This window comes from Corvus hawaiiensis, unplaced genomic scaffold, assembly GCF_020740725.1.
Source record: "Corvus hawaiiensis isolate bCorHaw1 unplaced genomic scaffold, bCorHaw1.pri.cur scaffold_32_ctg1, whole genome shotgun sequence".
In the NCBI taxonomy this organism is placed as follows: domain Eukaryota; kingdom Metazoa; phylum Chordata; class Aves; order Passeriformes; family Corvidae; genus Corvus; species Corvus hawaiiensis.
This window is the reverse complement of record NW_025963366.1, coordinates 470343-495031: the sequence shown is the minus strand read 5'-3', so window position 1 is coordinate 495031 and position 24689 is coordinate 470343. Positions and strand designations below refer to the sequence as shown.

The 24689-nt window shown below is 55.1% G+C and overlaps 2 protein-coding genes and 1 long non-coding RNA gene across 3 annotated transcripts in view; 2 read left to right on the top strand and 1 right to left on the bottom strand.

The window, feature by feature from the left end:
• LOC125320969 (zinc finger protein 208-like) overlaps window positions 1-24689 on the top strand; it is a 430705-nt gene that overhangs the window by 246546 nt on the left and 159470 nt on the right. The window lies entirely within an intron of this gene.
• LOC125321018 lies at window positions 5574-6630 on the top strand. Its single transcript, XR_007201394.1, has 3 exons — window positions 5574-5610; window positions 6008-6076; window positions 6491-6630. It is a non-coding gene; the product is annotated as an uncharacterized LOC125321018 (long non-coding RNA).
• The window catches only part of LOC125321009 (zinc finger protein 271-like), an 80898-nt gene continuing 69529 nt past the window's right edge, over window positions 13321-24689 (bottom strand). Inside the window, exons 9-10 of the mRNA XM_048293444.1 lie at window positions 23016-23019; window positions 13321-13836 (exon numbers count right to left, since the gene is read on the bottom strand). Coding sequence (XP_048149401.1) covers window positions 13321-13836; window positions 23016-23019 — 520 coding nt within the window. The remainder of the gene's footprint in view (window positions 13837-23015; window positions 23020-24689) is intronic.

The window sequence follows — 24689 nt, the reverse complement described above, 5'->3', positions numbered from 1 at the left end:
GGATGTCCCCAGTGCCAGCAAGGGATGGGGGGGGACCAAAGTGCCCCCCAATTACCAGAGGGGATGCCCTCCAGTCCCAGCCCCCCACTCACCTCCTGGAGATCATCTTGGGTTCCTTCCAGGAGTGCCTGGGAAAGGACAACAAAGGCTTGGTCTGGATTGGACCTTGTGGGGCTGAGGGGGGAACACGGGTGCAGGGAGCAGGGCGGAGGCAAAGGGATGGGAATTCAGGGCCTCCAAGGAGATCTGTTTGGAGCTGGGGGAGACCCAAAGACACTGACCTGGGGTAAATTGAGGAGCCAAGGGACGTGGCTGGGGCTGTAGAAGGGGCACGGTGTAAGGTACAGGGCAGGAGAAAGGAATTGTGGTGTAGGGACATGGGAGTGCAAGAGAGGGGCTTGGTGGGGAAAGAAGAACGGGGATGGGCGAGGACAAAAGCGACAGGACTGAGAGAGGGTTTGGGAGCTGGGGGTGAGTCCAGGAATGGTATCAGGAGACAGCGCTGCAGTGGCCAGGAAGAAAGGCAAAGGACTGGGGGGGGGCATGGAAGGAAAGGGCTTGGGAATGGTCAGTGGGAGGGCATTTGGGGAGGCTGGCTAGGACACAGAGGAGAGAGCCAGGAGGAAATTCCTGAAGGGACACCAAAAGGGTGGGATGAGAGGCCAGAAAGGGCAGGGTGTGGGGACATATTTGGCTGGTGCCTCACCTTGGCCTGTGCCGGGAGGCACAGCAGGATGGAGAAGAGCAGGGCCACGTTGAGCACAGCCACCTTCATCTTCCTCTCGCACTGGGCAGCGCTGGCTGAGGCTGCGCCGGGCCCGGAGCACCTTTATCCCTGCCGGGACTCCTCGCTGCACCCTCCCCGACAGCCCCCAGGCCAAAGCCCGGCTTGGCACAGCCCCCAGCCCTGGCCACAAGCCCGGCCCTGGCACAGAGTCCATCCCACCTGCGGCACGCATCCAGCCCCCTTGCCTGGCATCCCTCCAGCTTCCTGCACGGGGCAGCTGCCCCTGGAATGGCCCAGGCACCTGCGGGGGCCAAGGCCCTGGGGGGGGTAGGGAGCCAAAGGCAGCTGGGGACCCTGTGGGGACAACCCCCACTCCACCACAATCCATCCTCCTGCAGCCCCCACAGCCAGATCCCCCATCTCCCGCTGCCCCTTCCCTCCCAGAGCTTTCCCTGTGGGACAGCCCAGAGCTGAGCCCAGTCCCAGACCCAATATGTGGGAGAAGAACAGTGTCATGGGCAATGTGATCAACCCCATAACTGGGATCTCCAGTCACTGGAGACACTGGGGAGCGCTCAGGAGTACTGGGGGTGGTGATCAGCTGCATACAATGCTGAGGCTTGGGGAATTACTCAGGTGTGGCACTTCCTAAATTCACACCACCTCGTTTTCTTGCATTGCAGGCCTCAAACCAGTCCCATCTCCAGCCCCAGAGCAGAGTCCAGAGGGGAAGATGCCCTACCCAGACCCTCACACTGTCACACCTGGGCACACCAGAGCACCTGGGGCCCGCTCTGCACAGCCGCCCCACACATGTGTGCTTCCAGGACCCCATCTGTGGGATATGCCCAGCTGTACTACCCATCCCCAACAAGGCTCAGACGCCAGCACTGTCCCTGCCTGGGACATGCCCACAGCTCCCCAAGTCCCTTGTTCCCACAGAGGGTCTCTGCAATGTCCTGGCCCTGGGCCCAGGCCAGCGCTGGACCTGAGCAGGAAGTGCCCATCTAAGGGGAAGTGGAGAAAGAGGAGCTTGTCCCCAGGCAGCCACTTGGAGCTAATTGGGCAAAGAGAGGTGTCCTGTGAGGAGGAGGGATGATGGTCCCCTGCCAGCATCTCTGATAAGCCCTGTTTGCCCATGGCCCAAGGCATCATGAAGACATTCAGACATCTTGGCCTTCCTAGGGATGTGCAGCTCCTTGGGCAAGTTCCAGAGCAAAGAGTCAAGGCAGGCGCCTGAAATGCTTTCCCAGCTGGCCCACAACACATCTCAGATGGACCCACAGTGTCCCTGGGAAAGAGAGAAGCAGAACCCTTCACTAATGCCCTGGAATGTCAAACAGGAATCACAGCCAGGGACAGCTCTCGGGAATCACTTCCCTGTGGGTTTTTCCTTCTTGGTGATGCCATGATGATTTTTTGCCTTTTTTATCTATACCTTTTATATACCCTTTTATATAGCTTTTATGTGTCCTCAGTGCTTTTAGCATGCATACTTGTAGTTCCTTAAGCCTGATAATTTAGCATAGTCCTAATATTCCGTTAAGCCAGGAGAACAAACATCTTGGAAGCCTCACACTTAGGGCCAGAAAGTCCTATGCTATCCTGAGAAACCAAGGTCCTCCCTAGAACATATTCTGCAAACTAAGATAGGGCCATCCAGGGCGGAATTCCTCGGGATGGGGGGATATCACACTATTAATTTAAGCTTCTCATTGGGGAATCTTTGATAGATATGCTAATTTGCAAGGTCTATAAATTGTACACACGATCCATCGTGTGTGGGCATTTTGGGTGCATTTCCATGTGCATTTTGGTGCATTCCACCTGGACGAAGTCATGCACCTTAAGATCCTTAAATAAATACCAAGGTAAAAAGCCTTTTTCCCTTAAACCGTGTTTGGTTCTTAATTTTAAGACCAGGGAAAGGCAACATTGGAAGCTGGGACAGGCATCTGGATCCACCTGAGAACAAAGCAAGAGACACTGGGAATCTTTGAGCCTCAGGCAAGGCTCCCATGGGCTTCAGAACCCAAAGCAGATTTTTACCCACAGCCTTTGATTTGCAGCTTGGGTGTCCTCAAAAGATTTCTCCTCACACCTTTCTAGGCAGATCACTAAACCAGAGCAGGATTTTCCTGTCCCAGGGGCTGCTCGATGGTTTTGGAAGTGGATGGGTCTGGGAAGCACAGCTGGAAGGAATGTGGCACATCTCAGACAGAGGAGGAGTTTGCAGAGGAACCGTGGGAGCCTGTTGGAAGCTCGGGGGCTCATTGGGAGAGACCAGATCCCTCTCAAGAAACGGGACACCCGTGTTCCGGCCAGCCTGGGAAGGAGGACTTGAAACTGGCAACGACAGGGGAAGGGCAGAGTTCCAGAGAGCACCCAGACAGCAAGACAAGGATCCCATGGGGATAATTCAGGAAAGGAAGGCAGCCCAGGAAATGGCCACAAGACAGGTCAAGGGGGTGTCCTCTTGCATCCCTCCTGGGATACAGACACTCTCCAATGCCTCGCTGAAGGGCCTGGATCCCAAATCATGAGGGATGGGAAGAAAACCCAGAGACTGAGAGATGTGCGGTTGTGAGACTTGGATGTCTCCAAGAGATGGAGGGATGGCTCCATGGTTGCAGTGCTCTTGGGAATGGCTCCAGGGGTTTCAGAAAAGCAGGACAGGAAGGGGAGTGGTGGAGTTGCCATTTTTGAAGGGTAAGTTCAGCCCTCAGGAATCTCTGACCCAGGAGAGCAGGGAGAAGGAATGGTGAAACAAAGACATTCCCATGGCTCTGCCTTCCTGTGTCCCCAGCTCTGCCCCCCTCTACAGGCTCTCCCTGCTGCCAGGCCTGCAGGGAGCCCAGGCTTCCAGGCTGCCTTCAGCTCCTCTATGCACAGACTTCCCCTCAACCCAAAATGTCTGAATGTCTTCCTGGTGCCTCGGTCCCTGGGCAAACAGGGCTTATCAGAGATGCTGGCAGGGGACCATCATCCCTCCTCCTCCCAGGACACCTCTCTTTGCCCAATTAGCTCCAAGTGGCTGCCTGGGGACAAGCTTCTCTTTCTCCACTTCCCCTTAGATGGGCACTTCCTGCTCAGGTCCAGCGCTGGCCTGGGCCCAGGGCCAGGACATTGCAGAGACCCTCTGTGGGGACAAGGGACTTGGGGAGCTGTGGGCATGTCCCAGGCAGGGACAGTGCTGGCGTCTGAGCCTTGTTGGGGATGGGTATTACAGGTGGGCATATCCCACAGATGGGGTCCTGGAAGCACACATGTGTGGGGCAGCTGTGCAGAGCGGGCCCCAGGTGCTCTGGTGTGCCCAGGTGTGACAGTGTGAGGGTCTGGGTAGGGCATCTTCCCCTCTGGACTCTGCTCTGGGGCTGGAGATGGGACTGGTTTGAGGCCTGCAATGCAAGAAAACGAGGTGGTGTGAATTTAGGAAGTGCCACACCTGAGTAATTCCCCAAGCCTCAGCATTGTATGCAGCTGATCACCACCCCCAGTACTCCTGAGCGCTCCCCACTAGTGTCTCTAGTGACTGGAGATCCCAGTTATGGGGTTGATCACATTGCCCATGACACTGTTCTTCTCCCACATATTGGGTCTGGGACTGGGCTCAGCTCTGGCGTGTCCCACAGGGAAAGCTCTGGGAGGGAAGGGGCAGCGGGAGATGGGGGATCTGGCTGTGGGGGCTGCAGGAGGATGGATTGTGGTGGAGTGGGGGTTGTCCCCACAGGGTCCCCAGCTGCCTTTGGCTCCCTACCCCCCCCAGGGCCTTGGCCCCCGCAGGTGCCTGGGCCATTCCAGGGGCAGCTGCCCCGTGCAGGAAGCTGGAGGGATGCCAGGCAAGGGGGCTGGATGCGTGCCGCAGGTGGGATGGACTCTGTGCCAGGGCCGGGCTTGTGGCCAGGGCTGGGGGCTGTGCCAAGCCGGGCTTTGGCCTGGGGGCTGTCGGGGAGGGTGCAGCGAGGAGTCCCGGCAGGGATAAAGGTGCTCCTGGCCCGGTGCAGCCTCAGCCAGCGCTGCCCAGTGCGAGAGGAAGATGAAGGTGGCTGTGCTCAACGTGGCCCTGCTCTTCTCCATCCTGCTGTGCCTCCCGGCACAGGCCAAGGTGAGGCACGAGCCAAACAGGTCCCCACACCCTGCCCTTTCTGGCCTCTCATCCCACCCTTTTGGTGTCCCTTCAGGAATTTCCTCCCGGCTCTCTCCTCTATGTCCTAGCCAGCCTCCCCAAATGCCCTCCCACTGACCATTCCCAAGCCCTTTCCTTCCATGCCCCCCCCCAGTCCTTTGCCTTTCTTCCTGGCCACTGCAGCGCTGTCTCCTGATACCATTCCTGGACTCACCCCCAGCTCCCAAACCCTCTCTCAGTCCTGTCGCTTTTGTCCTCGCCCATCCCCGTTCTTCTTTCCCCACCAAGCCCCTCTCTTGCACTCCCATGTCCCTACACCACAATTCCTTTCTCCTGCCCTGTACCTTACACCGTGCCCCTTCCACGGCCCCAGCCACGTCCCTTGGCTCCTCAGTTTACCCCAGGTCAGTGTCTTTGGGTCTCCCCCAGCTCCAAACAGATCTCCTTGGAGGCCCTGAATTCCCATCCCTTTGCCTCCGCCCTGCTCCCTGCACCCGTGTTCCCCCCTCAGCCCCACAAGGTCCAATCCAGACCAAGCCTTTGTTGTCCTTTCCCAGGCACTCCTGGAAGGAACCCAAGATGATCTCCAGGAGGTGAGTGGGGGGCTGGGACTGGAGGGCATCCCCTCTGGTAATTGGGGGGCACTTTGGTTCCTCCCATCCCTTGCTGGCACTGGGGACATCCCAGTGACCAGCGAGATCTCCTGGTCTCTCTGCAGGTGGATGTAGACAATGTCGACATCCTGAAGACGCCTCAGGTGGGTACCAGGAGTTCTGCCGGTGTCAGACCCTCCCCTCGCACGCCCACCACACCCCAGGCCATCCCATGCTGCCCCAGCACAGCCCAGTGCAGCCCTGCTGACACCCCAGACACCTCTCCTGCCCCACGGATCCTTCCCAGGGAACCCCTTGCCCAGGGCCCCTGTTGCATTCCCATCCCAGGCCCCCCAGCACCCCCCGCATGGTCCAGGCCACAGCCCCTGCCCCAGCTGTGCCTCTTGGCCAGGACCCCACTGCCGCTGGGCAGGAGCACAGCAGCTCCTGCACCCCATTGCTGCCCGCAGGCCCCTTCCCCAAGGACCCCTTTGCTTTCCCTTTTCCTCCCAGTGCAGCCCAGTGCCCCCAGTGTGTCTCTAACGCTGCCTTTGTCCCCAGCCTGCTCTGTGTAAAAAGCTGGAGGCTCTTCTGCGGCAGAAGCGCCTGGCTGCTGCTCTACATGGATAGGTGAGCAACACTCGGGAGTCTCGTGGCCCCAGAGGGTCCTGGGGGTTTCTGGAGGGATCCCAGAACCTGCTGGGTGTTGCCAGAACTTGGGGACGGCAAAGGGACATGGTGGGGGGTTGTCCCAGATCCGTGTCCCAAGTGTGCTGGACAGAGCGGCCCCTAAGTCTTTCCTTGTCACTGGGGAGCTGTTGGGAACCCGACAGTCCCCATGTGGGCAGCAGGATTACCTGGAGATTTTGGGGCATCCTGGGGCTTGGGGGGGTCTTGGGGTTCTGTGGATCTGAGGAGCAAAATCCTGTCCTGGGTCTATCCAGGGCTCCAATTCCCTTCTCCTTCATGACAGGCATGGGGACGAGGACCCTCTCCCATCCCATTGGACACAGGGGGATCACATTTTGATGTCTGTGTTTTTAGATTGAACCAGGTGGGGAAAACCATGTCCTGTCCCCCTCCCGTGGAATGAGGAGATGATGATCATCCCTGGAGGAATCGCCTGATCCCCTGTGAGCCCTGGGCCTTTTTCCTCAAATGGCCAATAAACCCCTTCAGCAAATTTACACTCCGTGTCCATGTGTCTGTGTCCGGGCGTGTTTTCCAAAGGAAATTCCCCCAAATCTCCAAGAAGTTGATCCCCGAGGTGTTGTCCTGTCCCCCTGACCATCTGCACATCCCATCACTGTCTCACTGTCACCTCCACACATCTCTGAGCCTGCTGGCACCTCCCAGGTTTGCTCTGAACTCCTCCCTCCTGCTCCCCACCACCAGGAATGACCATGGGAGCTCAGACCAGGAGCACCCAGGCTAGGGATGGATAAGGGGCACCTGGCAGAGGCGGGAGGAATCCCCCATTTCAGGGGGGTTGTGGGGTGCAGGGGGAGCAGCTGAGTCCCCTCCCAGATCCAGGGCTACAAACCGGGGACAAGATGCCTCAAGTGCCTCAGCTGAATCGTTTCCCTCAGCCCTTGGCCCGGCAAGTCTCTGGCTGCAGCACAACCTCTGTAGGAGACTTTGCAATGGGAAGACAAAAGGAAGGAATTGGTCCTTCCCTCTCCCTCAGCCTTCCTCCTTGTGCTGATCTTCTTGTCATCTCTTAGCAAAACCAACCAAAACTCATCTGCAGTGAGGTGTTTCCGAGGGTCCGTTCCCAAACAGGGCCACAGGAGGGTTTTCTGCCAGGGCAGAAGTCAGACCTGTGGGATTTGGTCAGACAGTTTAAAACATGACCATTTCTAAACGCTGGAAATCCAGAGGCTACAAAAAGAAAGTCTGCAGTTGGAATGGTCCATTATCCACCCTCTTCCCGCTGCTCAGCTGGCCAAGCCCAACTCCAGAGGAGCAGATCATGGAAAGCAGAGCTGCAGGGAGTGTTGGAGACTCATTCCCAGAGAGAGAGGGAGAAAGAGTGAAATAGGGACAAGAATTCCAATTGTTTTCTTGATCACAACCACCACAAACAGCTCTGTACTCAGTGTGCAACATCCCGATGCTGAGGCACGTTCCTGGTTTTTCACCACAAATTGCATCATTTTGGAAACTGTCCCTGGATTACAACAAAACCACAGGCCAAAAATTGACTCCGTTTGCTTCCTACATCAGAAATCATTAAACCTCTACCAAGATGTGTTTCCCTGCAGCAGAAAAGGCCACTTGATTCCTTTTGTGCTGACGTTCTCCTGAGTTCACGACTTCAGATCAACTGAAAGTGTCCCGCTACCACCAAAGGTGGCCGCCAACAACCAGGATCCAACCCCCGAGTCACCATCAAACGCGCTGGATCCGCGCCTTCCGCAGCCCAGCAGCAATTCCTGCCGCTGCCCCCTGCTCTGGGTCAGACCGACGGGCATGGTTCTGGTGTGTGGGGCCGGCTCCCACAGGACACAGCGCTCAGACCCGCTCTGTGTCCCGCAGCTTGGGCATCTCAGGTGCTGCTCCACAGCTGCGGGGCCTTTCCCACTCTTTTTTCACCAATGTTCCACCGCTGCTGCACTGAATCACAGAATCCCAGAATTAACCAGCTTGGAAAAGACCTGTGACATCATCCAGTCCAACCTATGACCCAACACCACCTTGTCACCAGACCATGGCAGCAAGTGCCACATCCAGTCTTTCCTTAAATACCTCCAGGGACGGCAACTCCACCACCTCCCTGGGCAGCCCATTCCAATGCCCAATCACCCTTGCTGTGAAGAAACTCTTTCTAATCTCCAGCCTAAACCTCCTCTGCTGCAGCTCAAGGCTGTGTCCTCTTGTCCTGTCTCTGGTCCCTGGGAGAAGAGACCGAGCCCCACCTGGCTGCCCCCTCCTGTCAGGGAGTTGTAGAGAGTGAGAAGGTCCCCCCTGAGCCTCCTCTTCTCCAGGATAAACAACCCCAGCTCCCTCAGCTGCTGCTCACGGGACTTGCATTCCACCGCTGTTCCACTGTTGCTCCGTGGCTGCTGCTGCTGCTGCTGTTCCAGCGCAGCTGCAAAACCTCCCCTGGTGCTGCTCCCACTCCAGTGCTGCTCGTCTGTGACACTGCGGGGCCTCCTGGAACCGTGGGGACATTGTGACACCGCGGGGACACATGGAAGCAAAGGAACCCTGTGCCACTCCAGGATCTTGTGGAATCCACAGGCCCTGGGGCACTGTGGGGCCTCATGGAACCAAGGATCCATTGTGATCCCTGAGGGCCTCGTGGTTCCCAGGGATCCTTGTGACACTGCAGGGCCTCATGGAACCAAAGAGACCCTGGGACAATGTGAGACCTGATGGCAGAAAGGGGGGAACCTGTGACACTGTGAGGCCTCATGGAGCCAAGGCGACCCTGACATAATGTGGGACCTCGCAGCAGAAAGGGGACTCTGTAACAATGTGGGGCCTCGTGGAACCAAGGACCATTGTGACACCACAAGGGCTCATGGCACCAGAGGGATCCTGTGACACCGTGCGACCTCGTGGCCCAAAGGAGAAACCTGTGACACTGTGGGGCCTCAGGGAATCAAGGGGTCTCTGAGACACAGTGGGGGCTCCTGGTCCTCAGTCTCTTCTGACACTTGTCTCCATCTACACAGAAGCCAAACAGGGCAGCCTGAGCCTCTGCATCCAGAATATTCCTGTCTCCATGGCAGGATGCTCCTGCTCCCAGTGGTGCTGTGTGTTCCCTCTGCTCCCTGGGGGAATTGCATCCTACAAGACACAGCGACCACTCCGGTAGCCGACACCACAGGGCAGGGCCTCCTTCTGGGTGGCAGCAGAGACATCTTTCACTCCATCAGAATGCTCAGAGCCCCGTCCAATGTGGTCTGGAATGTTTCCAGGGACGGGGCATCCACCAGCTCACTGGGAAATCTGTGCCAGTGTTTCACCACTCTCAGCATTAGAATTTTCCCTTTTCTCTGCTCTGAACCCACTCTCTTTCAGTTGAAAACAATCTCCCCTTGTCCCCTTGGCACAGGCCCTACGGAAACATTTCTCCACATGTTTCCGAGGAGGTGCTTTGAAGTCTGAAAGGTCACACTGGGGTGTCCCCACGGCCTTTTCTGCTCCAGACTGCGCAGGTCCAACTGTCCCAGCCTGTCTCTGTCACAGAGCTGCTCCAGTCCCCCGAGCATCTTGGTGGCCTCCTCTGGAAGTGTTCCACGAGCTCCGAGTCTTTCCTGTGCTGAGGACCCTCTTGTCAATTGTTTTTGCAGAAGACGCAGCATGGGGTGGCCCCTGCCAGGCCGCTGAGCAGGGACAAGGAGGCACTGAGGCCCCAGGGCTGCAAGGGTCACTTGTCTCCTGCTGGCCTCAGGGCCAGGGCCAGCAGCCGTGGCCAAAGTGCTGCACAAGTTGGCTCTGTCAGGGCCTTGCAGCTGCTGCCCATCCCTCTGCCCTCTGCAGCCCAGGCTGTCCCACGCTGTCCCTGCCCTGCGCCTCTGTCCCTGCAGGCTGTCCTCATCCCCCCGGCTGCTCCAACTTGCCGGCCCCTTCCTTTGCTGGCAGCTCTGCGTCCTGCCTGCCTCTGCCTGGGCACACAAAGCCTTGGGCTGCTCCAGACTCCTTCTGGGGGACGTGTTGCAGCACAGCACTTCCCTGGGAGGGAAAGACCTTTCTCCTGGTGTCCAGTCTGGAGCTGCCCAGCTGCCCTTGGTGCCATTATTTCTTTGTCAGGCTGTTTTATACAATGAAGAAAAGCTCCTCCATCTTTGAAACCTCCCTCCAAGCCCTCCCAGGCTACTTCTCTTCTGTCCTCAGTCTCCACAGAACTGAGCCCAGGGCCCTCAGCTTCCACCTGCTGGTTTTGTGATGAGGCCTCCAAAGCCCATCTTGGGAGATTTTTGGGTTCTCTCTAAGGTCTTTGAAAATGGAAACATAGTGATCGAGGTCCAAGATAAATGGAGTGTTATTTTTTCCCAAACCTTGCAGTGACAGAACAAAGGGCAATAGCTTTAAACTGAATGAGGGGGAATTTAGATTTGATCTAAGGAGGAAATATTTGACAGTGAGAGTGGCACAGAACTGCAACCATGCAAGCCAGAGAGCGATGCTCCATCCCAAAATTCTTCAAGGTCAGGAGGTTTGTGCCAACCCCTCCACTCCCCAAGGATGGAATTCCTGTTGTGGGGGTTCTCTGATGTGCTGTGTGACCTCACAAAGCTTCTGGCCAGAATGTCTGCTGGGGGCCCGCCAGGCTGCTGCAGTGGCAGTGACCTCACAGCCATCACCATTCCAGCCCTGTCCCCTGGGCCTGGCTCTCCCCTTTCCTCTCTCCTGGTCTTGTCTCTGCAGGGATGAGTGGTTTTGTGATGAACACCTTGTCCCCAAGATATTCCTGAGACCAATCATTTGTCAGTCAGGCCCATGTCACAGCAGTGACCTCATTTTCAACTCGCTCAACTCCTCATGTCTGCTGGAGCCCACATTGAGCAGCCAAAGCCAGCCCCTGCTTTGGCCTTTCCCTCTGCCCTGCCCCAGGGCCTGACAGAGCCAGGCGGCCGCAGGTGACCTTGAGGTTGTGCAGGGCTCAGGCACAGGGGCTGTGCCAGACTCAGTGCTGAGCTCACACTCTGTGGGGTGGAGCAGAGCCCAGCCAGAAGTCACCCCCTGAAGCAGCAGCTCTGCCATGGTGGCCACTGGGCCGGCTTGGCCAGGGAGGCTTCTGGCCATGCCCTGCAAGGAGCTGCTGCTGCCAAGGTGCCTTTGGTGTCTCAGGCTCTCCCTGGCACAGCTCCCACTCCGGCACTCTGCACTGAGGCCTTCAATGTCTTGGGCTGGCCTGGGGCTCCTCCTGCAGCAGGGTCTGCCCTGGTCATGGCACAGGAAAGGCAGTTCCTGCTGGAGCAGGAGGCTCTGCCTGGAATGGGCTCAAACAGCTCCAACAAGGCCCTGTTTGCAGAGCCCCCAGTGGGGAATGCAGAAGGGAGGTCCCGCTGCTTTTGGGGTGAAGAATGCAGAACCCAGCCTGACTCCTCCATTTCAAAGTTCAACATCCTCAGAGGGAGCTGCAGCTGTGGCAGAGCTGGTAAAATCCCTGGAGAAAGGAACAACCAACCAAGTGACGCCACTGAGAGCTTCTCCAGAGCTGTGGAGTTGGCACAGCCTGGGCACATCTGACTGACAGGGCAGCACGTCAGACTAGAAAAGCCCCGTCCCAAATTTTAATGGCAATGTCTTCTGACATTTCCCTTCTTGGGGGTGGTGGAGATCCCTCCCTGGAGTGGGGACACTCCTCAAGGTCACTGCTCAAGGCCGAGTCACAGACATTTGCCTACGGTCATTGATCTGGGTGAGTGACATCAATCTCTGCTTAAGGACTGGTTTTGCTTTAATACAAGTGCTTCAAAATTGCATCCTAGAGCACTAGATTGTAATAGTTGTTACAGCTCCTATACTGTGCAGTAAATAATTCTGATTAAGATCTTTTTCTCTAATCATGAGGGTAATCAATTAGATCTGTATTTATATAAATAGATCTGGTTTGCTATTACTCATCCCGTGGGACAATTTACATAAAGCTTCAATTCCACCTGTCCAATCCTTGCCAAAAAACCATAAACCCTTGCCAAAATCTGGGGCTGGGATTGGATCCGGCCGTTCCCAGGCTCCCCTCACTGAAGGAGTTTAGAAAGCCTGGGGGTCCTGGAGGGATTTGGGGATCTATGGGGAGTGTTTGGGGGTCCCTTCTGCACCTCATAACCCAGTGGCAGCTTCTCTAATAAACATCGCCTGAAGCTCCCACTCTGCCCATGACAGGCACGCTGTGAGTGTCTGTGACATCCCGGCTCTAGGGCAGCCTGGGGACTCCTGGATGTCACCATGGAACCCCTGTGAGTGTCCGTCACCTCACGGTTCTTTAGGAGCACGGGGATTTCACCACTGGACTCCTGTCACTGACTGTGACATCCCGGCTCCTTGTCAGCATACAGACACGTCTGTTGTCACCATGGAGCCCCTGTGAGTATGTGTGAGCTCATGGCCCTTTGGAAGAAGACACCCTTTGCATTTCACATGAAACCCCTGTGACCAGGTCTTTAGCAGCCCAGAGACCCCTGAGATGTCACCGTGGAGTCCCTGTGGCTGTGTGTGACTAATGCATCTTTAGGAGCCTAGAGACCCCTGGGATATCACCGTGGAGCCTCTGTCACTGCCAGTGACCTCGTGGCTCTTTAGCAGCCTGGAGACACTTGGAATGTCACCGTGGAGCCCTTGTGAGTACCTGTGACAGATCAATGCCCCAGCAACATGAAGTCCCCTGGGATGTCACCATGCAATGGCTTTGACTGCCTCTGACCCCACGGCTTTTTATCATCCCAGGAAAAGCCTGGGATGTCACCACGGAACCCCTTTGACTGCTTGTGCCGTGGTTTAGGAATGATATTCCCCCATTTCATGCTCCTACTAAAACCGTGGCGCCTCTCACTCCCCTAATGCCTCCCATGGAAAGCACAAAAGACAAAGATCCTGGGCTGGGATAAGAACAATTTACTGGGAACAACAATGAGATAAGGAACAAACAGGAAGGGCAACAATATTGATAACAGAAGGGATAAGACAAAGAAGTTACTTACAGGGAAAACTGCAACACCACCAACCCTGCCCCTGTGTTCACCCAGGTGCCTGTGGAAAACCAGAATAAGGAGATCACCATCCAGGTGTCTTCCCAACGTGGATCACCAGGAATGTGGGTCACCAGCTCTCTTTGCAAAGTGGGTCCTCTGATGGAGGATGATGATGGGGCAGCAGACAAAGCTTTTCCTGCAGTTGGGGCGGTCCCAGGGCTTCCCTTACCGGTGGCTCTGCCGGTGATTAGTCAAGTAAGAACTCCGAGTGAAGCTCTTCCCACACTCAGGACACTTGTAGGGCCTCTCCCCAGTGTGGATGCGCTGATGGGGGACGAGGCTAGAGTTGCGGCAGAAGCCCTTCCCACAGTCGGGGCAGCGGAAGGGCCTCTCGTCTGTGTGAATCCGCTGATGCAGGAGGAGTTTGGAGCTGTCCCGACACCTCTTGCCACACTCGGGACACTCGTAGGGCTTCTCCCCGGTGTGGATCCTCTGGTGGTGAATCAGGGCCAAGCTCCTGCTGAACCTCTTCCCACATTCCCCACACTTGTAGGGCCGTTCCCCTGTGTGGGTCATCTGGTGGCGGATCAGGCTGGAGCTGACATTGAAGTCCTTCCCACATTCCAAGCACTTGTAGGGCCGTTCCCTGGTATGGATCCTCTCGTGGCGGATCAGGTGGGACCTCCAGCGGAAGCTCTTCCCACATTCACCACACTCATAGGGCTTCTCCGTATCATGAAGCTGCTCATGGACCACCAGGTCCGAGCTCTGGCTGGAGCTCCAGCTGCCATCCCGGCACAGGGTGGGTCTTTCCTCCTTGGAGCACCCTGGCCTGGGTTTGGAGCCCCTCTTTGTATGGCATCTTTGGGGCTTTTCCTTCCCGTTGCGTTCTTGTGACGTGGAGCCACTCAAAACGACCTCTTCCACAAGACTCTGTCGGGGGAATTTGCCCTTCCTGGTCTCCATCCTCAGCTCATTGTCTGAGGGAGGAAGAACAAAGAGAGGATGGGATTTGCTTCCATGTCAGAGGGAAGGGGAAGGAGATCCCCCAGTTCATCCTTGGCAGGATAGCGTCGGCAGCAGGGTTGTCCTGCAGCCAGGGGTGATGCTGGGCTGAGAGATGGAGCAGAAGAGAGGGGGAAAGGGGCAGTGACTTCTGCCTCACCTGTCTGGCTGTCCTGGGGCATCTTCCTCTTCCTCACAGCTTTCTCCTCCATCCGGCCAAGGTTTGGGAATGGGAACTCCTGCAATGGGGAAAAACAAGGTGTGAGCGCATTGGGTTGGGCGTTCCTCCTGCCCAAGTCCATCTCTAGAAGTCACCGGGCCTCTGGTGTCCATAAAAACCTCCAAAACACCAAGATTCAGTTCAAAAGAAGCCTCCTGCGAGTTCCCCCTCTCTGGTCTCTCTACTTTGAGCTTCTGGGGGCTCCCTCGTGTCCCTGCTGCTGGGGGTCCTGAATGTATTGGGTTTCCCCCACCTGCTTGGTCCCCACCCACCCCAGGCTGCCTGGCGTCCCTGGAATTCCAAGGCTCCCTCCACTTTGGTCTCCAAACTTGGAGATCCTTTGTGTCCCTCTTCTCTGGCATCCCCTCACTTAGGAATGCTGGGGGGCTTTGGGAGTCCTGGGGTCCCTTCTCCCCTTATTCTCTGCTTCAGGGTGCCAGGGCTTCAAGGCATCCCCCCTTTCCCACTTCAGGGTCCTGGCAATCCTTGAGGTCCCCCCTCTCTGAGGTCCCCACTTCAGGGTGCAGGCAATCACAGGGTTCACCCTCTCCACATTCCCTCTCCTCCAGATTGCCGGCATTCCCCCAGTCCCGATATTGTTCCTCTCTGCTCTCCTCCCTCTGAGGGTCCCAAGGTGCCCCTGCTCTGGCTCTTCTGGGGGGTCCCACAACCCCCTGGCTCTGGGCTGAAAGCAGCAGTGCCTGACCCAGGAAGGCCAACTCTCACTGTGGGGTCGGGACCTGGCATCCCCCCGCCCACCTTGGGGGCTCTGCTGGCATCAGCTACCAGGACTGCCAGAAAAACCCTTCCTGGGGACACCCCAGCATCCCCCAGAGGATCTTTTTGCCTCAGCTTTGGAGTCCTGCAAGCTCCAAACAGCCCCTCCCAAAAAACACTGTGCTGCTTTTAAGGGAAACTGGCAGGAGAAATGAACCCGCCTCAACCACCTCAAGAGAGATTTCCGGTCAGGCTCACAATTCATTAAAGAGATTACAATAAACACAGCAATCAAGAGAAAACGGGTTTTAAGCCACAAAGACTGAGTACAACCTGGCACCGTGCTGGTCAGAGTGGTGCTGGAGATCCTACCACGTGGTGGTCACAGTCTTGTCAAAAGTGCTGGTCCTGTGGAAGTTCTGCTCCTCCTCTGGATCCCTTGAGCAGCAGTGGTTTCCTAGTTCCCCCAAGCCAGGTTTTATATGCTCAGGTTCAGGTGGAAATGCTCAGTACCTCCCCCAGGTCAGGGAGGTTCACAATGGAATGATGTCATTCTCTGAGTCACAGGATATTTTGGGAGTCCTTGATTGTCTAAGTCCTTGCAGCTGCCCATTCTGCTGGTGGATAATGACCAATTAGCAGAGAAGTCCCCTCAGGCTGGGTGTGACTGCTGGTTGTTGTGGGTTTGTTTTTCTTTTCAGGAATTTTGTCCCATCTGAAAGGAAGAGGCAGTGAGGGCAGGGGGTTGCCCAGGAGACAATTAGGGGCAATTAGGAAACAAAAGAAATGGCCACGCCTCCTCACATACCATGGTGATGGCTCAGCCAGAGAAACCAGAGTTTGGAAGTGGTGGCTGGGGAGTGAGCTCTCTGGCTGGGGGGTTGGTTCTCAGCAATCGCAGAGATCCCATGAGAGGTTGGGGGCACACCGAGACTTTGCTGATGTGTGGGGTCTGGGCTCTGCCCCCTTTGCTCGGCAATTGGAGGCACAGCGGTCACCTGTGGTGCTCGCAGTGGGTGCCTGTCCTTACCAAGATGGGGCTGCACTGTGCCTTGCTCTTGGCGTCTGCCCCCTTGTTTTACTGCTTCTCCTGGCTGCCAACACCAACTGCTGCTCAATCAGATCTGCTGCCTTCACCACTTCTGCCAGCTGCCGGTGAGTGACGCTGAGGTCCAGTGCTGCCTGATCGGACCTGCCTGCCTTTGCTGTTTGCTGCCCGCTGCCGGGGTTGGTGCTGAGACACATTGCTGTCCCGTGAGGCTGCAAAAGGAGAGCTGTCCCCTGTGCCCTCTTGCCCCAGCTGCCACTGCCAGCTGGAGAGGCTGCTGCATGGAGTTACCGAGGAAGCTGCCGCTGCTGCATCGCGTGAGCAAGAATGCTGAGAAGCGTGGAAGAAAGCTGATTACACAGGATCTGAAAACAGGAAAGGCGTCCTGTTTGTCAGGCTGCAAGCCTTCAGAAAAGAATGACAAACTGTCAAGACAACAGATTTATTAGGGGACTGTGACTGGTTTTTGAGCGAGCAGCTAAAACAGTTTCTCACACTCAAAAGTATGAACGCTCTCTAACTTTACAATAAACCTGATTCACTTACACCTACCTTGTGTCTCTTGCATCCATACATCACAATACCCAACCCGTCATCCTTCATGCTCAAGTACAAGATGGCATCACAGGTACCTGCAGGTAAGTGCAGCCATTCCTTGAGGGTTGATCAAACTTTTAGGTCAAGGGCCTTGAGGAACCCTGCTTTCAGCTCTGAATGGTCAGCCAGGTAGGTCACTTGAGGGATGGTATATGTTTTTGGGCTATCCATTTTTTGATTCCTAGAGTTTGAAGAGGGACTTTACCAATTCACTGTAACCAGAATGTGAGTTTTGTAGATAGGATGCATTTTGCTACACCAATCCAAGGGTCAATCTGCAGGCCCAGATCTTTTTCAGAGTCACCGGGGCCAGTCATGTTCAGGATTGTGCCGGTGATGGTCCAAGCAGTGCAGTTGTTGATGCTAGAAGAGTCCTTTGTTTGCTTGATGGAAAAGCCGTGGCACTCTTCCCCTTGTGTTTTGAGACCGGGGAGATTGCAGAAGGTCTCTAATATCTTGATGTTCTGCTTCATGTTTTCCCAGGAATCGCTCAATAAGACCAGATCGTCTGCAAATGCCATCGCTGTGACGCTGTTCATTCCCCAGTGGTACCCTCTGCCACTCTCTTCCAGCTTGCAAAAGGCAACATTGGGTTGCCCTGTTTGACTCACACCTGGATCTGGATGTGGTCTCTCTGTGTTTTCTTTGTGGTGATATATGTACGGATGTTCTCATACATATTGCTCACCAAGCTGATGACATGAGGCTCCACTTCCCTTTGCTGCAGACCATGTAGAATGTGCTGGTGGCTGACGGTGTCAAAAGCCTTAGTGATGTCCACAAATACAACCCCCAGCGGTTTGTGATATTTTTTGGCAGACCGAATTACTGTTTGCAGGAGTTTCACATTTTCAGAGCATCCTGCCATTCTTATAAAGCCTCTTTGCCTTGGGTTGAGGGAGCATGCTTTAGTCGACCTTGCTGTTAATATTCTGGAGAACAGTCTTAACAGGATGGAGCCAATCATGATGGGTCTCCAGTTATTAATGTCTTGGAAATGTTCTGGTTTGGTTGACTTTGGTGTTAATACAGTCCTGCATCCCCTCACCATGTCCGAGATTTTACCTGCTGTTAACCAAAGGTTGACTATCTCCATGGTCTGGGAAAACTCAGGGTCTGTCTTCTTGAGGTCCTTTAGGGTAATCCCGTCTGGACCAGGAGCTCAGCTTTTGCTCATCTCCTGCACAGTCTTCTCAGTTTCTTTGGCTGTAATTAAGTCCCTGGAAGCGCTATTGTCAGCTTTCCCATTGAATTTGCAAGTTCCCAAGGCTCTTAAACTTTCCAGGTGTTTCCCATCTGTCTTTAAATGCCACACAAATTTCACTGGGTAGAATTTTGCAGGACAGGCATTCAATGTCATGCAGAGTAATCTTGGCTGATTTCCCCCAATCTAGATGGAATAGGTGCTGGAAGTGCACCTCTCCTGATTGCTCTCTTAGTCAGCCACTTCTGGCAAGGTCTTCAGGAGTTTTCTTCCTGGGTCCCTGCTTTGTTCTTATCTCGGGCTGCTGTTCTTATCTCGGGCTGATGTTCTTATCTGGCTTATCATATTGATGCATCTGAAGCAGCCCTGGGCTGACTCATTGGCCAGTGATGTCATCTGCTGGCCATTAAGTACCTGCTTGAATGCCCATGGGAAGGAGTTGAGTTTCCCAGCTGAAAGACTTTGACTGAAAGTTCTCTGATAATGGGCCCGCAGCTGCCCTTCCCTCTGCTGGTTGATGTTCCCAGCTGTTCCTCCTCATTATCTGGCCAATGACTCATCCCAGCTGCTGTTCCCATGCCCACAGCTGGTTCCCTGGGCAGCAATCTCCTCTTATCACTCATCTGCTTCCCTGTCTTGGACAGAATGTGTTTGGCAATGAGTTTACTGATGGTTTTGTTTCCCCAAAACTGAGCCTTCAACCTTATCAGCAGATGTTCTTCCTCCTTAGACCAACACCTTTTGTGGGCGAAACATAGATTTAAAAGAAACATAAAGAGTTTAGTTATAGGCTAGCTGTGTTGCAGTTAGTTAGAAGAGGAAGGAATTTGGGCCCAGCTAGAGTTAATTAAAATGGTTAAGAGAGCTGGACCTGAAACAGTTTTCAAGATGTTAGGAATTGCTTATGGAATAATTGCTGATCTGTCATTTGTATGTTTGCTTAGCTGTGCTTAGAATGAGGAACAGAAACATTGATAAGTTGGTCTGGGGAACAAGGGCAATTACCAGTTTCCTCCCTCTGTGGGAACCTATTCAAAAGTCACGCAAGAGGAAACTTAGAGATGTGGGTGGGGATGTTGCTGGCAGGTTGTTCTCCAGCTCAGGAGGCAATGTTTCCAATGTTCCTTCCCTCTCCTTGCTGCTTTTTCCCCCGTTGTTTAGTACAAAAAGTCTCGGGAGACAGCTGTCTTCTCCCACACTTGGTTGAGTTTTAAGATGTTCTTACACCTCCCATAGCCTGGGAAAACCCTCCCAAACCGTAGGAAAACGAACACACTCCTTAGTGTCAAACACACCCGATGTGTAAAACTCCAGTGTCACCAGTTCAAATGCATTTTCTGCCAAGTTAGGGAGGCCAGATGGTAAATTTAGAGAGCACAGGTAGGCCCTGTTTTTACACAAGGAATCTAGATTAAAAGTTTTAGATGCCAGGTCCACCCAATCAAAATGGGAAGTTTGGGTGCCGGTCAATGCCTGGTACAGGCGTATCGATGGACACATTTTAGAGATCCGGATAGTTAAAGTGTCCAAAATTTTAGGAGAGGAGGAATAAGATCGGCAGTAGACCTCTCAATAAATTACCGGATCTTGCCAGGCACCAATCCCTGGGCCGGAATTCGGGTAAAAAGCTGCACGGTCCTTACATAAAATTTGTTCAACTGTTTAGCAGGAGATTGTTGACTGGAGATTCCAATGATACCATGCCGGGGCAGAAGTCGGCTTCATTACACTTCAAAGGGCATACAGTGGTACCATGAGGAGGAGTGACCTTTGCAGCAGTGCCCACTTCGTAACAGGTATCTCCTCAGAAGATGGTAGTTACGCTGGCCGCTTACTCGCGCTTCATTGAATTTCTTCACTTTGACATTCAGAGCACTGGGCAGAAATCACATGGCGTCAACACCCGCCTCGGGCCTTCGCGATGCTTTGTTTTAATTAAACAGTCGGATTCCCCTGGTCCACACCAGTTCTAAGCTGGCTGCTTTCTGATGTAGGAAGCAAATAGAGTCAATTTTTGGCCTGTGGTTTTGTTGTAATCCAGGGACAGTTTCCAAAATGATGCAATTTGTGGTGAAAAACCAGGAGTGTGCCTCAGCATCGGGATGTTGCACACTGAGTACAGAGCTGTTTGTGGTGGTTGTGATCAAGAAAACAACTGGAATTCTTGTCCCTACTTCACTCTTTCTCCCTCTCTCTCTGGGAATGAGTCTCCAACACTCCCTGCAGCTCTGCTTTCCATGATCTGCTCCTCTGGAGTTGGGCTTGGCCAGCTGAGCAGCGGGAAGCAGGAGGATAATGGACCATTCCAACTGCAGACTTCCTTTTTGTAGCCTCTGGATTTCCAGCATTTAGAAACGGTCATGTTTTAAACTGTCTGACCAAATCCCACAGGTCTCACTTCTGCCCTGGCAGAAAATCCTCCTGTGGCCCTGTTTGGGAACGGACCCTCGGAAACACCTCACTGCAGATGAGTTTTGGTTGGTTTTGCTAAGAGATGACAAGAAGATCAGCACAAGGAGGAAGGCTGAGGGAGAGGGAAGGACCAATTCCTTCCTTTTGTCTTCCCATTGCAAAGTCTCCTACAGAGGTTGTGCTGCAGCCAGAGACTTGCCGGGCCAAGGGCTGAGGGAAACGATTCAGCTGAGGCACTTGAGGCATCTTGTCCCCAGTTTGTAGCCCTGGATCTGGGAGGGGACTCAGCTGCCCCCCCTGCACCCCACAACCCCCCTGAAATGGGGGATTCCTCCCGCCTCTGCCAGGTGCTTCTTATCCATCCCTAGCCTGGGTGCTCCTAGTCTGAGCTCCCATGGTCATTCCTGGTGGTGGGGAGCAGGAGGGAGGAGTTCAGAGCAAACCTGGGAGGTGCCAGCAGGCTCAGAGATGTGTGGAGGTGACAGTGAGACAGTGACGGGATGTGCAGATGGTCACGGGGACAGGACAACACCTCGGGGATCAACTTCTTGGAGATTTGGGGGAATTTCCTTAGGAAAGCACACACGGACACAGACACACGGACACAGAGCGTAGCTTTGCCAAAAGGGTGTATTGATTAGTCAGGGGCAAATGGCCCTGGGCTCAAAGGGTTCAGGGGATTCCTCCAGGGATGATCATCTCCTCATTCCACTAGTAGGGAAAAGGACACGGTTGTCCCCACAACTTGCAATCCTGAAAGACATTCGCAGAAGGTGACCTCTGGTGCCCACTGGGACATGAGAGGGGCCTTGGCCCCAGCCCTCTCCCTGCAGGCACTGCTCACCTAGGCATCCAGAGAGGCAGCCAGGCGCTTCACCCGCAGAACTTCCTCCAGCTTTTTACGCAGAGCAGGCTGGGGACAAAGGCAGCGTTAGAGACACACTGGGGGCACTGGGCTGCACTGGGAGGAAAAGGGAAAGCAAAGGGGTCCTTGGGGAAGGGGCCTGCGGGCAGCAATGGGGTGCAGGAGCTGCTGTGCTCCTGCCCAGCGGCAGTGGGGTCCTGGCCAAGAGGCACAGCTGGGGCAGGGGCTGTGGCCTGGGCCTTGCAGAGGGTGCTGGGGGGCCTGGGATGGGAATGCAACAGGGGCCCTGGGCAAGGGGTTCCCTGGGAAGGATCCGTGGGGCAGGGGAGGTGTCTGGGGTGTCAGCAGGGCTGCACTGGGCTGTGCTGGGGCAGCATGGGATGGCCTGGGGTGTGGTGGGCGTGCGAGGGGAGGGTCTGACACCGGCAGAACTCCTGGTACCCACTTAAGGTGTCTTCAGGATGTCGACATTGACTACATCCACCTGCAGAGAGACCAGGAGATCTCGCTGGTCACTGGGATGTCCCCAGTGCCAGCAAGGGATGGGGGGAACCAAAGTGCCCCCCAATTACCAGAGGGGATGCCCTCCAGTCCCAGCCCCCCACTCACCTCCTGGAGATCATCTTGGGTTCCTTCCAGGAGTGCCTGGGAAAGGACAACAAAGGCTTGGTCTGGATTGGACCTTGTGGGGCTGAGGGGGGAACACGGGTGCAGGGAGCAGGGCGGAGGCAAAGGGATGGGAATTCAGGGCCTCCAAGGAGATCTGTTTGGAGCTGGGGGAGACCCAAAGACACTGACCTGGGGTAAATTGAGGAGCCAAGGGACGTGGCTGGGGCCGTAGAAGGGGCACGGTGTAAGGTACAGGGCAGGAGAAAGGAATTGTGGTGTAGGGACATGGGAGTGCAAGGGAGGGGCTTGGTGGGGAAAGAAGAACGGGGATGGGCAAGGACAAAAGCGACAGGACTGAGAGAGGGTTTGGGAGCTGGGGGTGAGTCCAGGAATGGTATCAGGAGACAGCGCTGCAGTGGCCAGGAAGAAAGGCAAAGGACTGGGGGGGGCATGGAAGGAAAGGGCTTGGGAATGGTCAGTGGGAGGGCATTTGGGGAGGCTGGCTAGGACATAGAGGAGAGAGCCAGGAGGAAATTCCTGAAGGGACACCAAAAGGGTGGGATGAGAGGCCAGAAAGGGCAGGGTGTGGGGACCTGTTTGGCTGGTGCCTCACCTTGGCCTGTGCCAGGAGGCACAGCAGGATGGAGAAGAGCAGGGCCACGCTGAGCACAGCCACCTTCATCTTCCTCTCGCACTGGGCAGCGCTGGCTGAGGCTGCACCGGGCCAGGAGCACCTTTATCCCTGCCGGGACTCCTCGCTGCACCCTCCCCGACAGCCCCCAGGCCAAAGCCCGGCTTGGCACAGCCCCCAGCCCTGGCCACAAGCCCGGCCCTGGCACAGAGTCCATCCCACCTGCGGCACGCATCCAGCCCCCTTGCCTGGCATCCCTCCAGCTTCCTGCACGGGGCAGCTGCCCCTGGAATGGCCCAGGCACCTGCGGGGGCCAAGGCCCTGGGGGGGGTAGGGAGCCAAAGGCAGCTGGGGACCCTGTGGGGACAGCCCCCACTCCACCACAATCCATCCTCCTGCAGCCCCCACAGCCAGATCCCCCATCTCCCGCTGCCCCTTCCCTCCCAGAGCTTTCCCTGTGGGACATCCCAGAGCTGAGCCCAGTCCCAGACCCAATATGTGGGAGAAGAACAGTGTCATGGGCAATGTGATCAACCCCATAACTGGGATCTCCAGTCACTGGAGACACTGGGGAGCACTGGGGAGTACTGGGGGTGGTGATCAGCTGCATACAATGCTGAGGCTTGGGGAATTACTCAGGTGTGGCACTTCCTAAATTCACACCACCTCGTTTTCTTGCATTGCAGGCCTCAAACCGGTCCCATCTCCAGCTCCAGAGCAGAGTCCAGAGGGGAAGATGCCCTACCCAGACCCTCACACTGTCACACCTGGGCACACCAGAGCACCTGGGGCCCGCTCTGCACAGCTGCCCCACACATGTGTGCTTCCAGGACCCCATCTGTGGGATATGCCCAGCTGTACTACCCATCCCCAACAAGGCTCAGACGCCAGCACTGTCCCTGCCTGGGACATGCCCACAGCTCCCCAAGTCCCTTGTTCCCACAGAGGGTCTCTGCAATGTCCTGGCCCTGGGCCCAGGCCAGCACTGGACCTGAGCAGGAAGTGCCCATCCAAGGGGAAGTGGAGAAAGAGGAGCTTGTCCCCAGGCAGCCACTTGGAGCTAATTGGGCAAAGAGAGGTGTCCTGGGAGGAGGAGGGATGATGGTCCCCTGCCAGCATCTCTGATAAGCCCTGTTTGCCCAGGGCCCAAGGCACCATGAAGACATTCAGACATCTTGGCCTTCCTAGGGATGTGCAGCTCCTTGGGCAAGTTCCAGAGCAAAGAGTCAAGGCAGGCGCCTGAAATGCTTTCCCAGCTGGCCCACAACACATCTCAGATGGACCCACAGTGTCCCTGGGAAAGAGAGAAGCAGAACCCTTCACTAATGCCCTGGAATGTCAAACAGGAATCACAGCCAGGGACAGCTCTTGGGAATCACTTCCCTGTGGGTTTTTCCTTCTTGGTGATGCCATGATGATTTTTTGCCTTTTTTATCTATACCTTTTATATACCCTTTTATATAGCTTTTATGTGTCCTCAGTGCTTTTAGCATGCATACTTGTAGTTCCTTAAGCCTGATAATTTAGCATAGTCCTAATATTCCGTTAAGCCAGGAGAACAAACATCTTGGAAGCCTCACACTTAGGGCCAGAAAGTCCTATGCTATCCTGAGAAACCAAGGTCCTCCCTAGAACATATTCTGCAAACTAAGATAGGGCCATCCAGGGCGGAATTCCTCGGGATGGGGGGATATCACACTATTAATTTAAGCTTCTCATTGGGGAATCTTTGATAGATATGCTAATTTGCAAGGTCTATAAATTGTACACACGATCCATCGTGTGTGGGCATTTTGGGTGCATTTCCATGTGCATTTTGGTGCATTCCACCTGGACGAAGTCATGCACCTTAAGATCCTTAAATAAATACCAAGGTAAAAAGCCTTTTTCCCTTAAACCGTGTTTGGTTCTTAATTTTAAGACCAGGGAAAGGCAACATTGGAAGCTGGGACAGGCATCTGGATCCACCTGAGAACAAAGCAAGAGACACTGGGAATCTTTGAGCCTCAGGCAAGGCTCCCATGGGCTTCAGAACCCAAAGCAGATTTTTACCCACAGCCTTTGATTTGCAGCTTGGGTGTCCTCAAAAGATTTCTCCTCACACCTTTCTAGGCAGATCACTAAACCAGAGCAGGATTTTCCTGTCCCAGGGGCTGCTCGATGGTTTTGGAAGTGGATGGGTCTGGGAAGCACAGCTGGAAGGAATGTGGCACATCTCAGACAGAGGAGGAGTTTGCAGAGGAACCGTGGGAGCCTGTTGGAAGCTCGGGGGCTCATTGGGAGAGA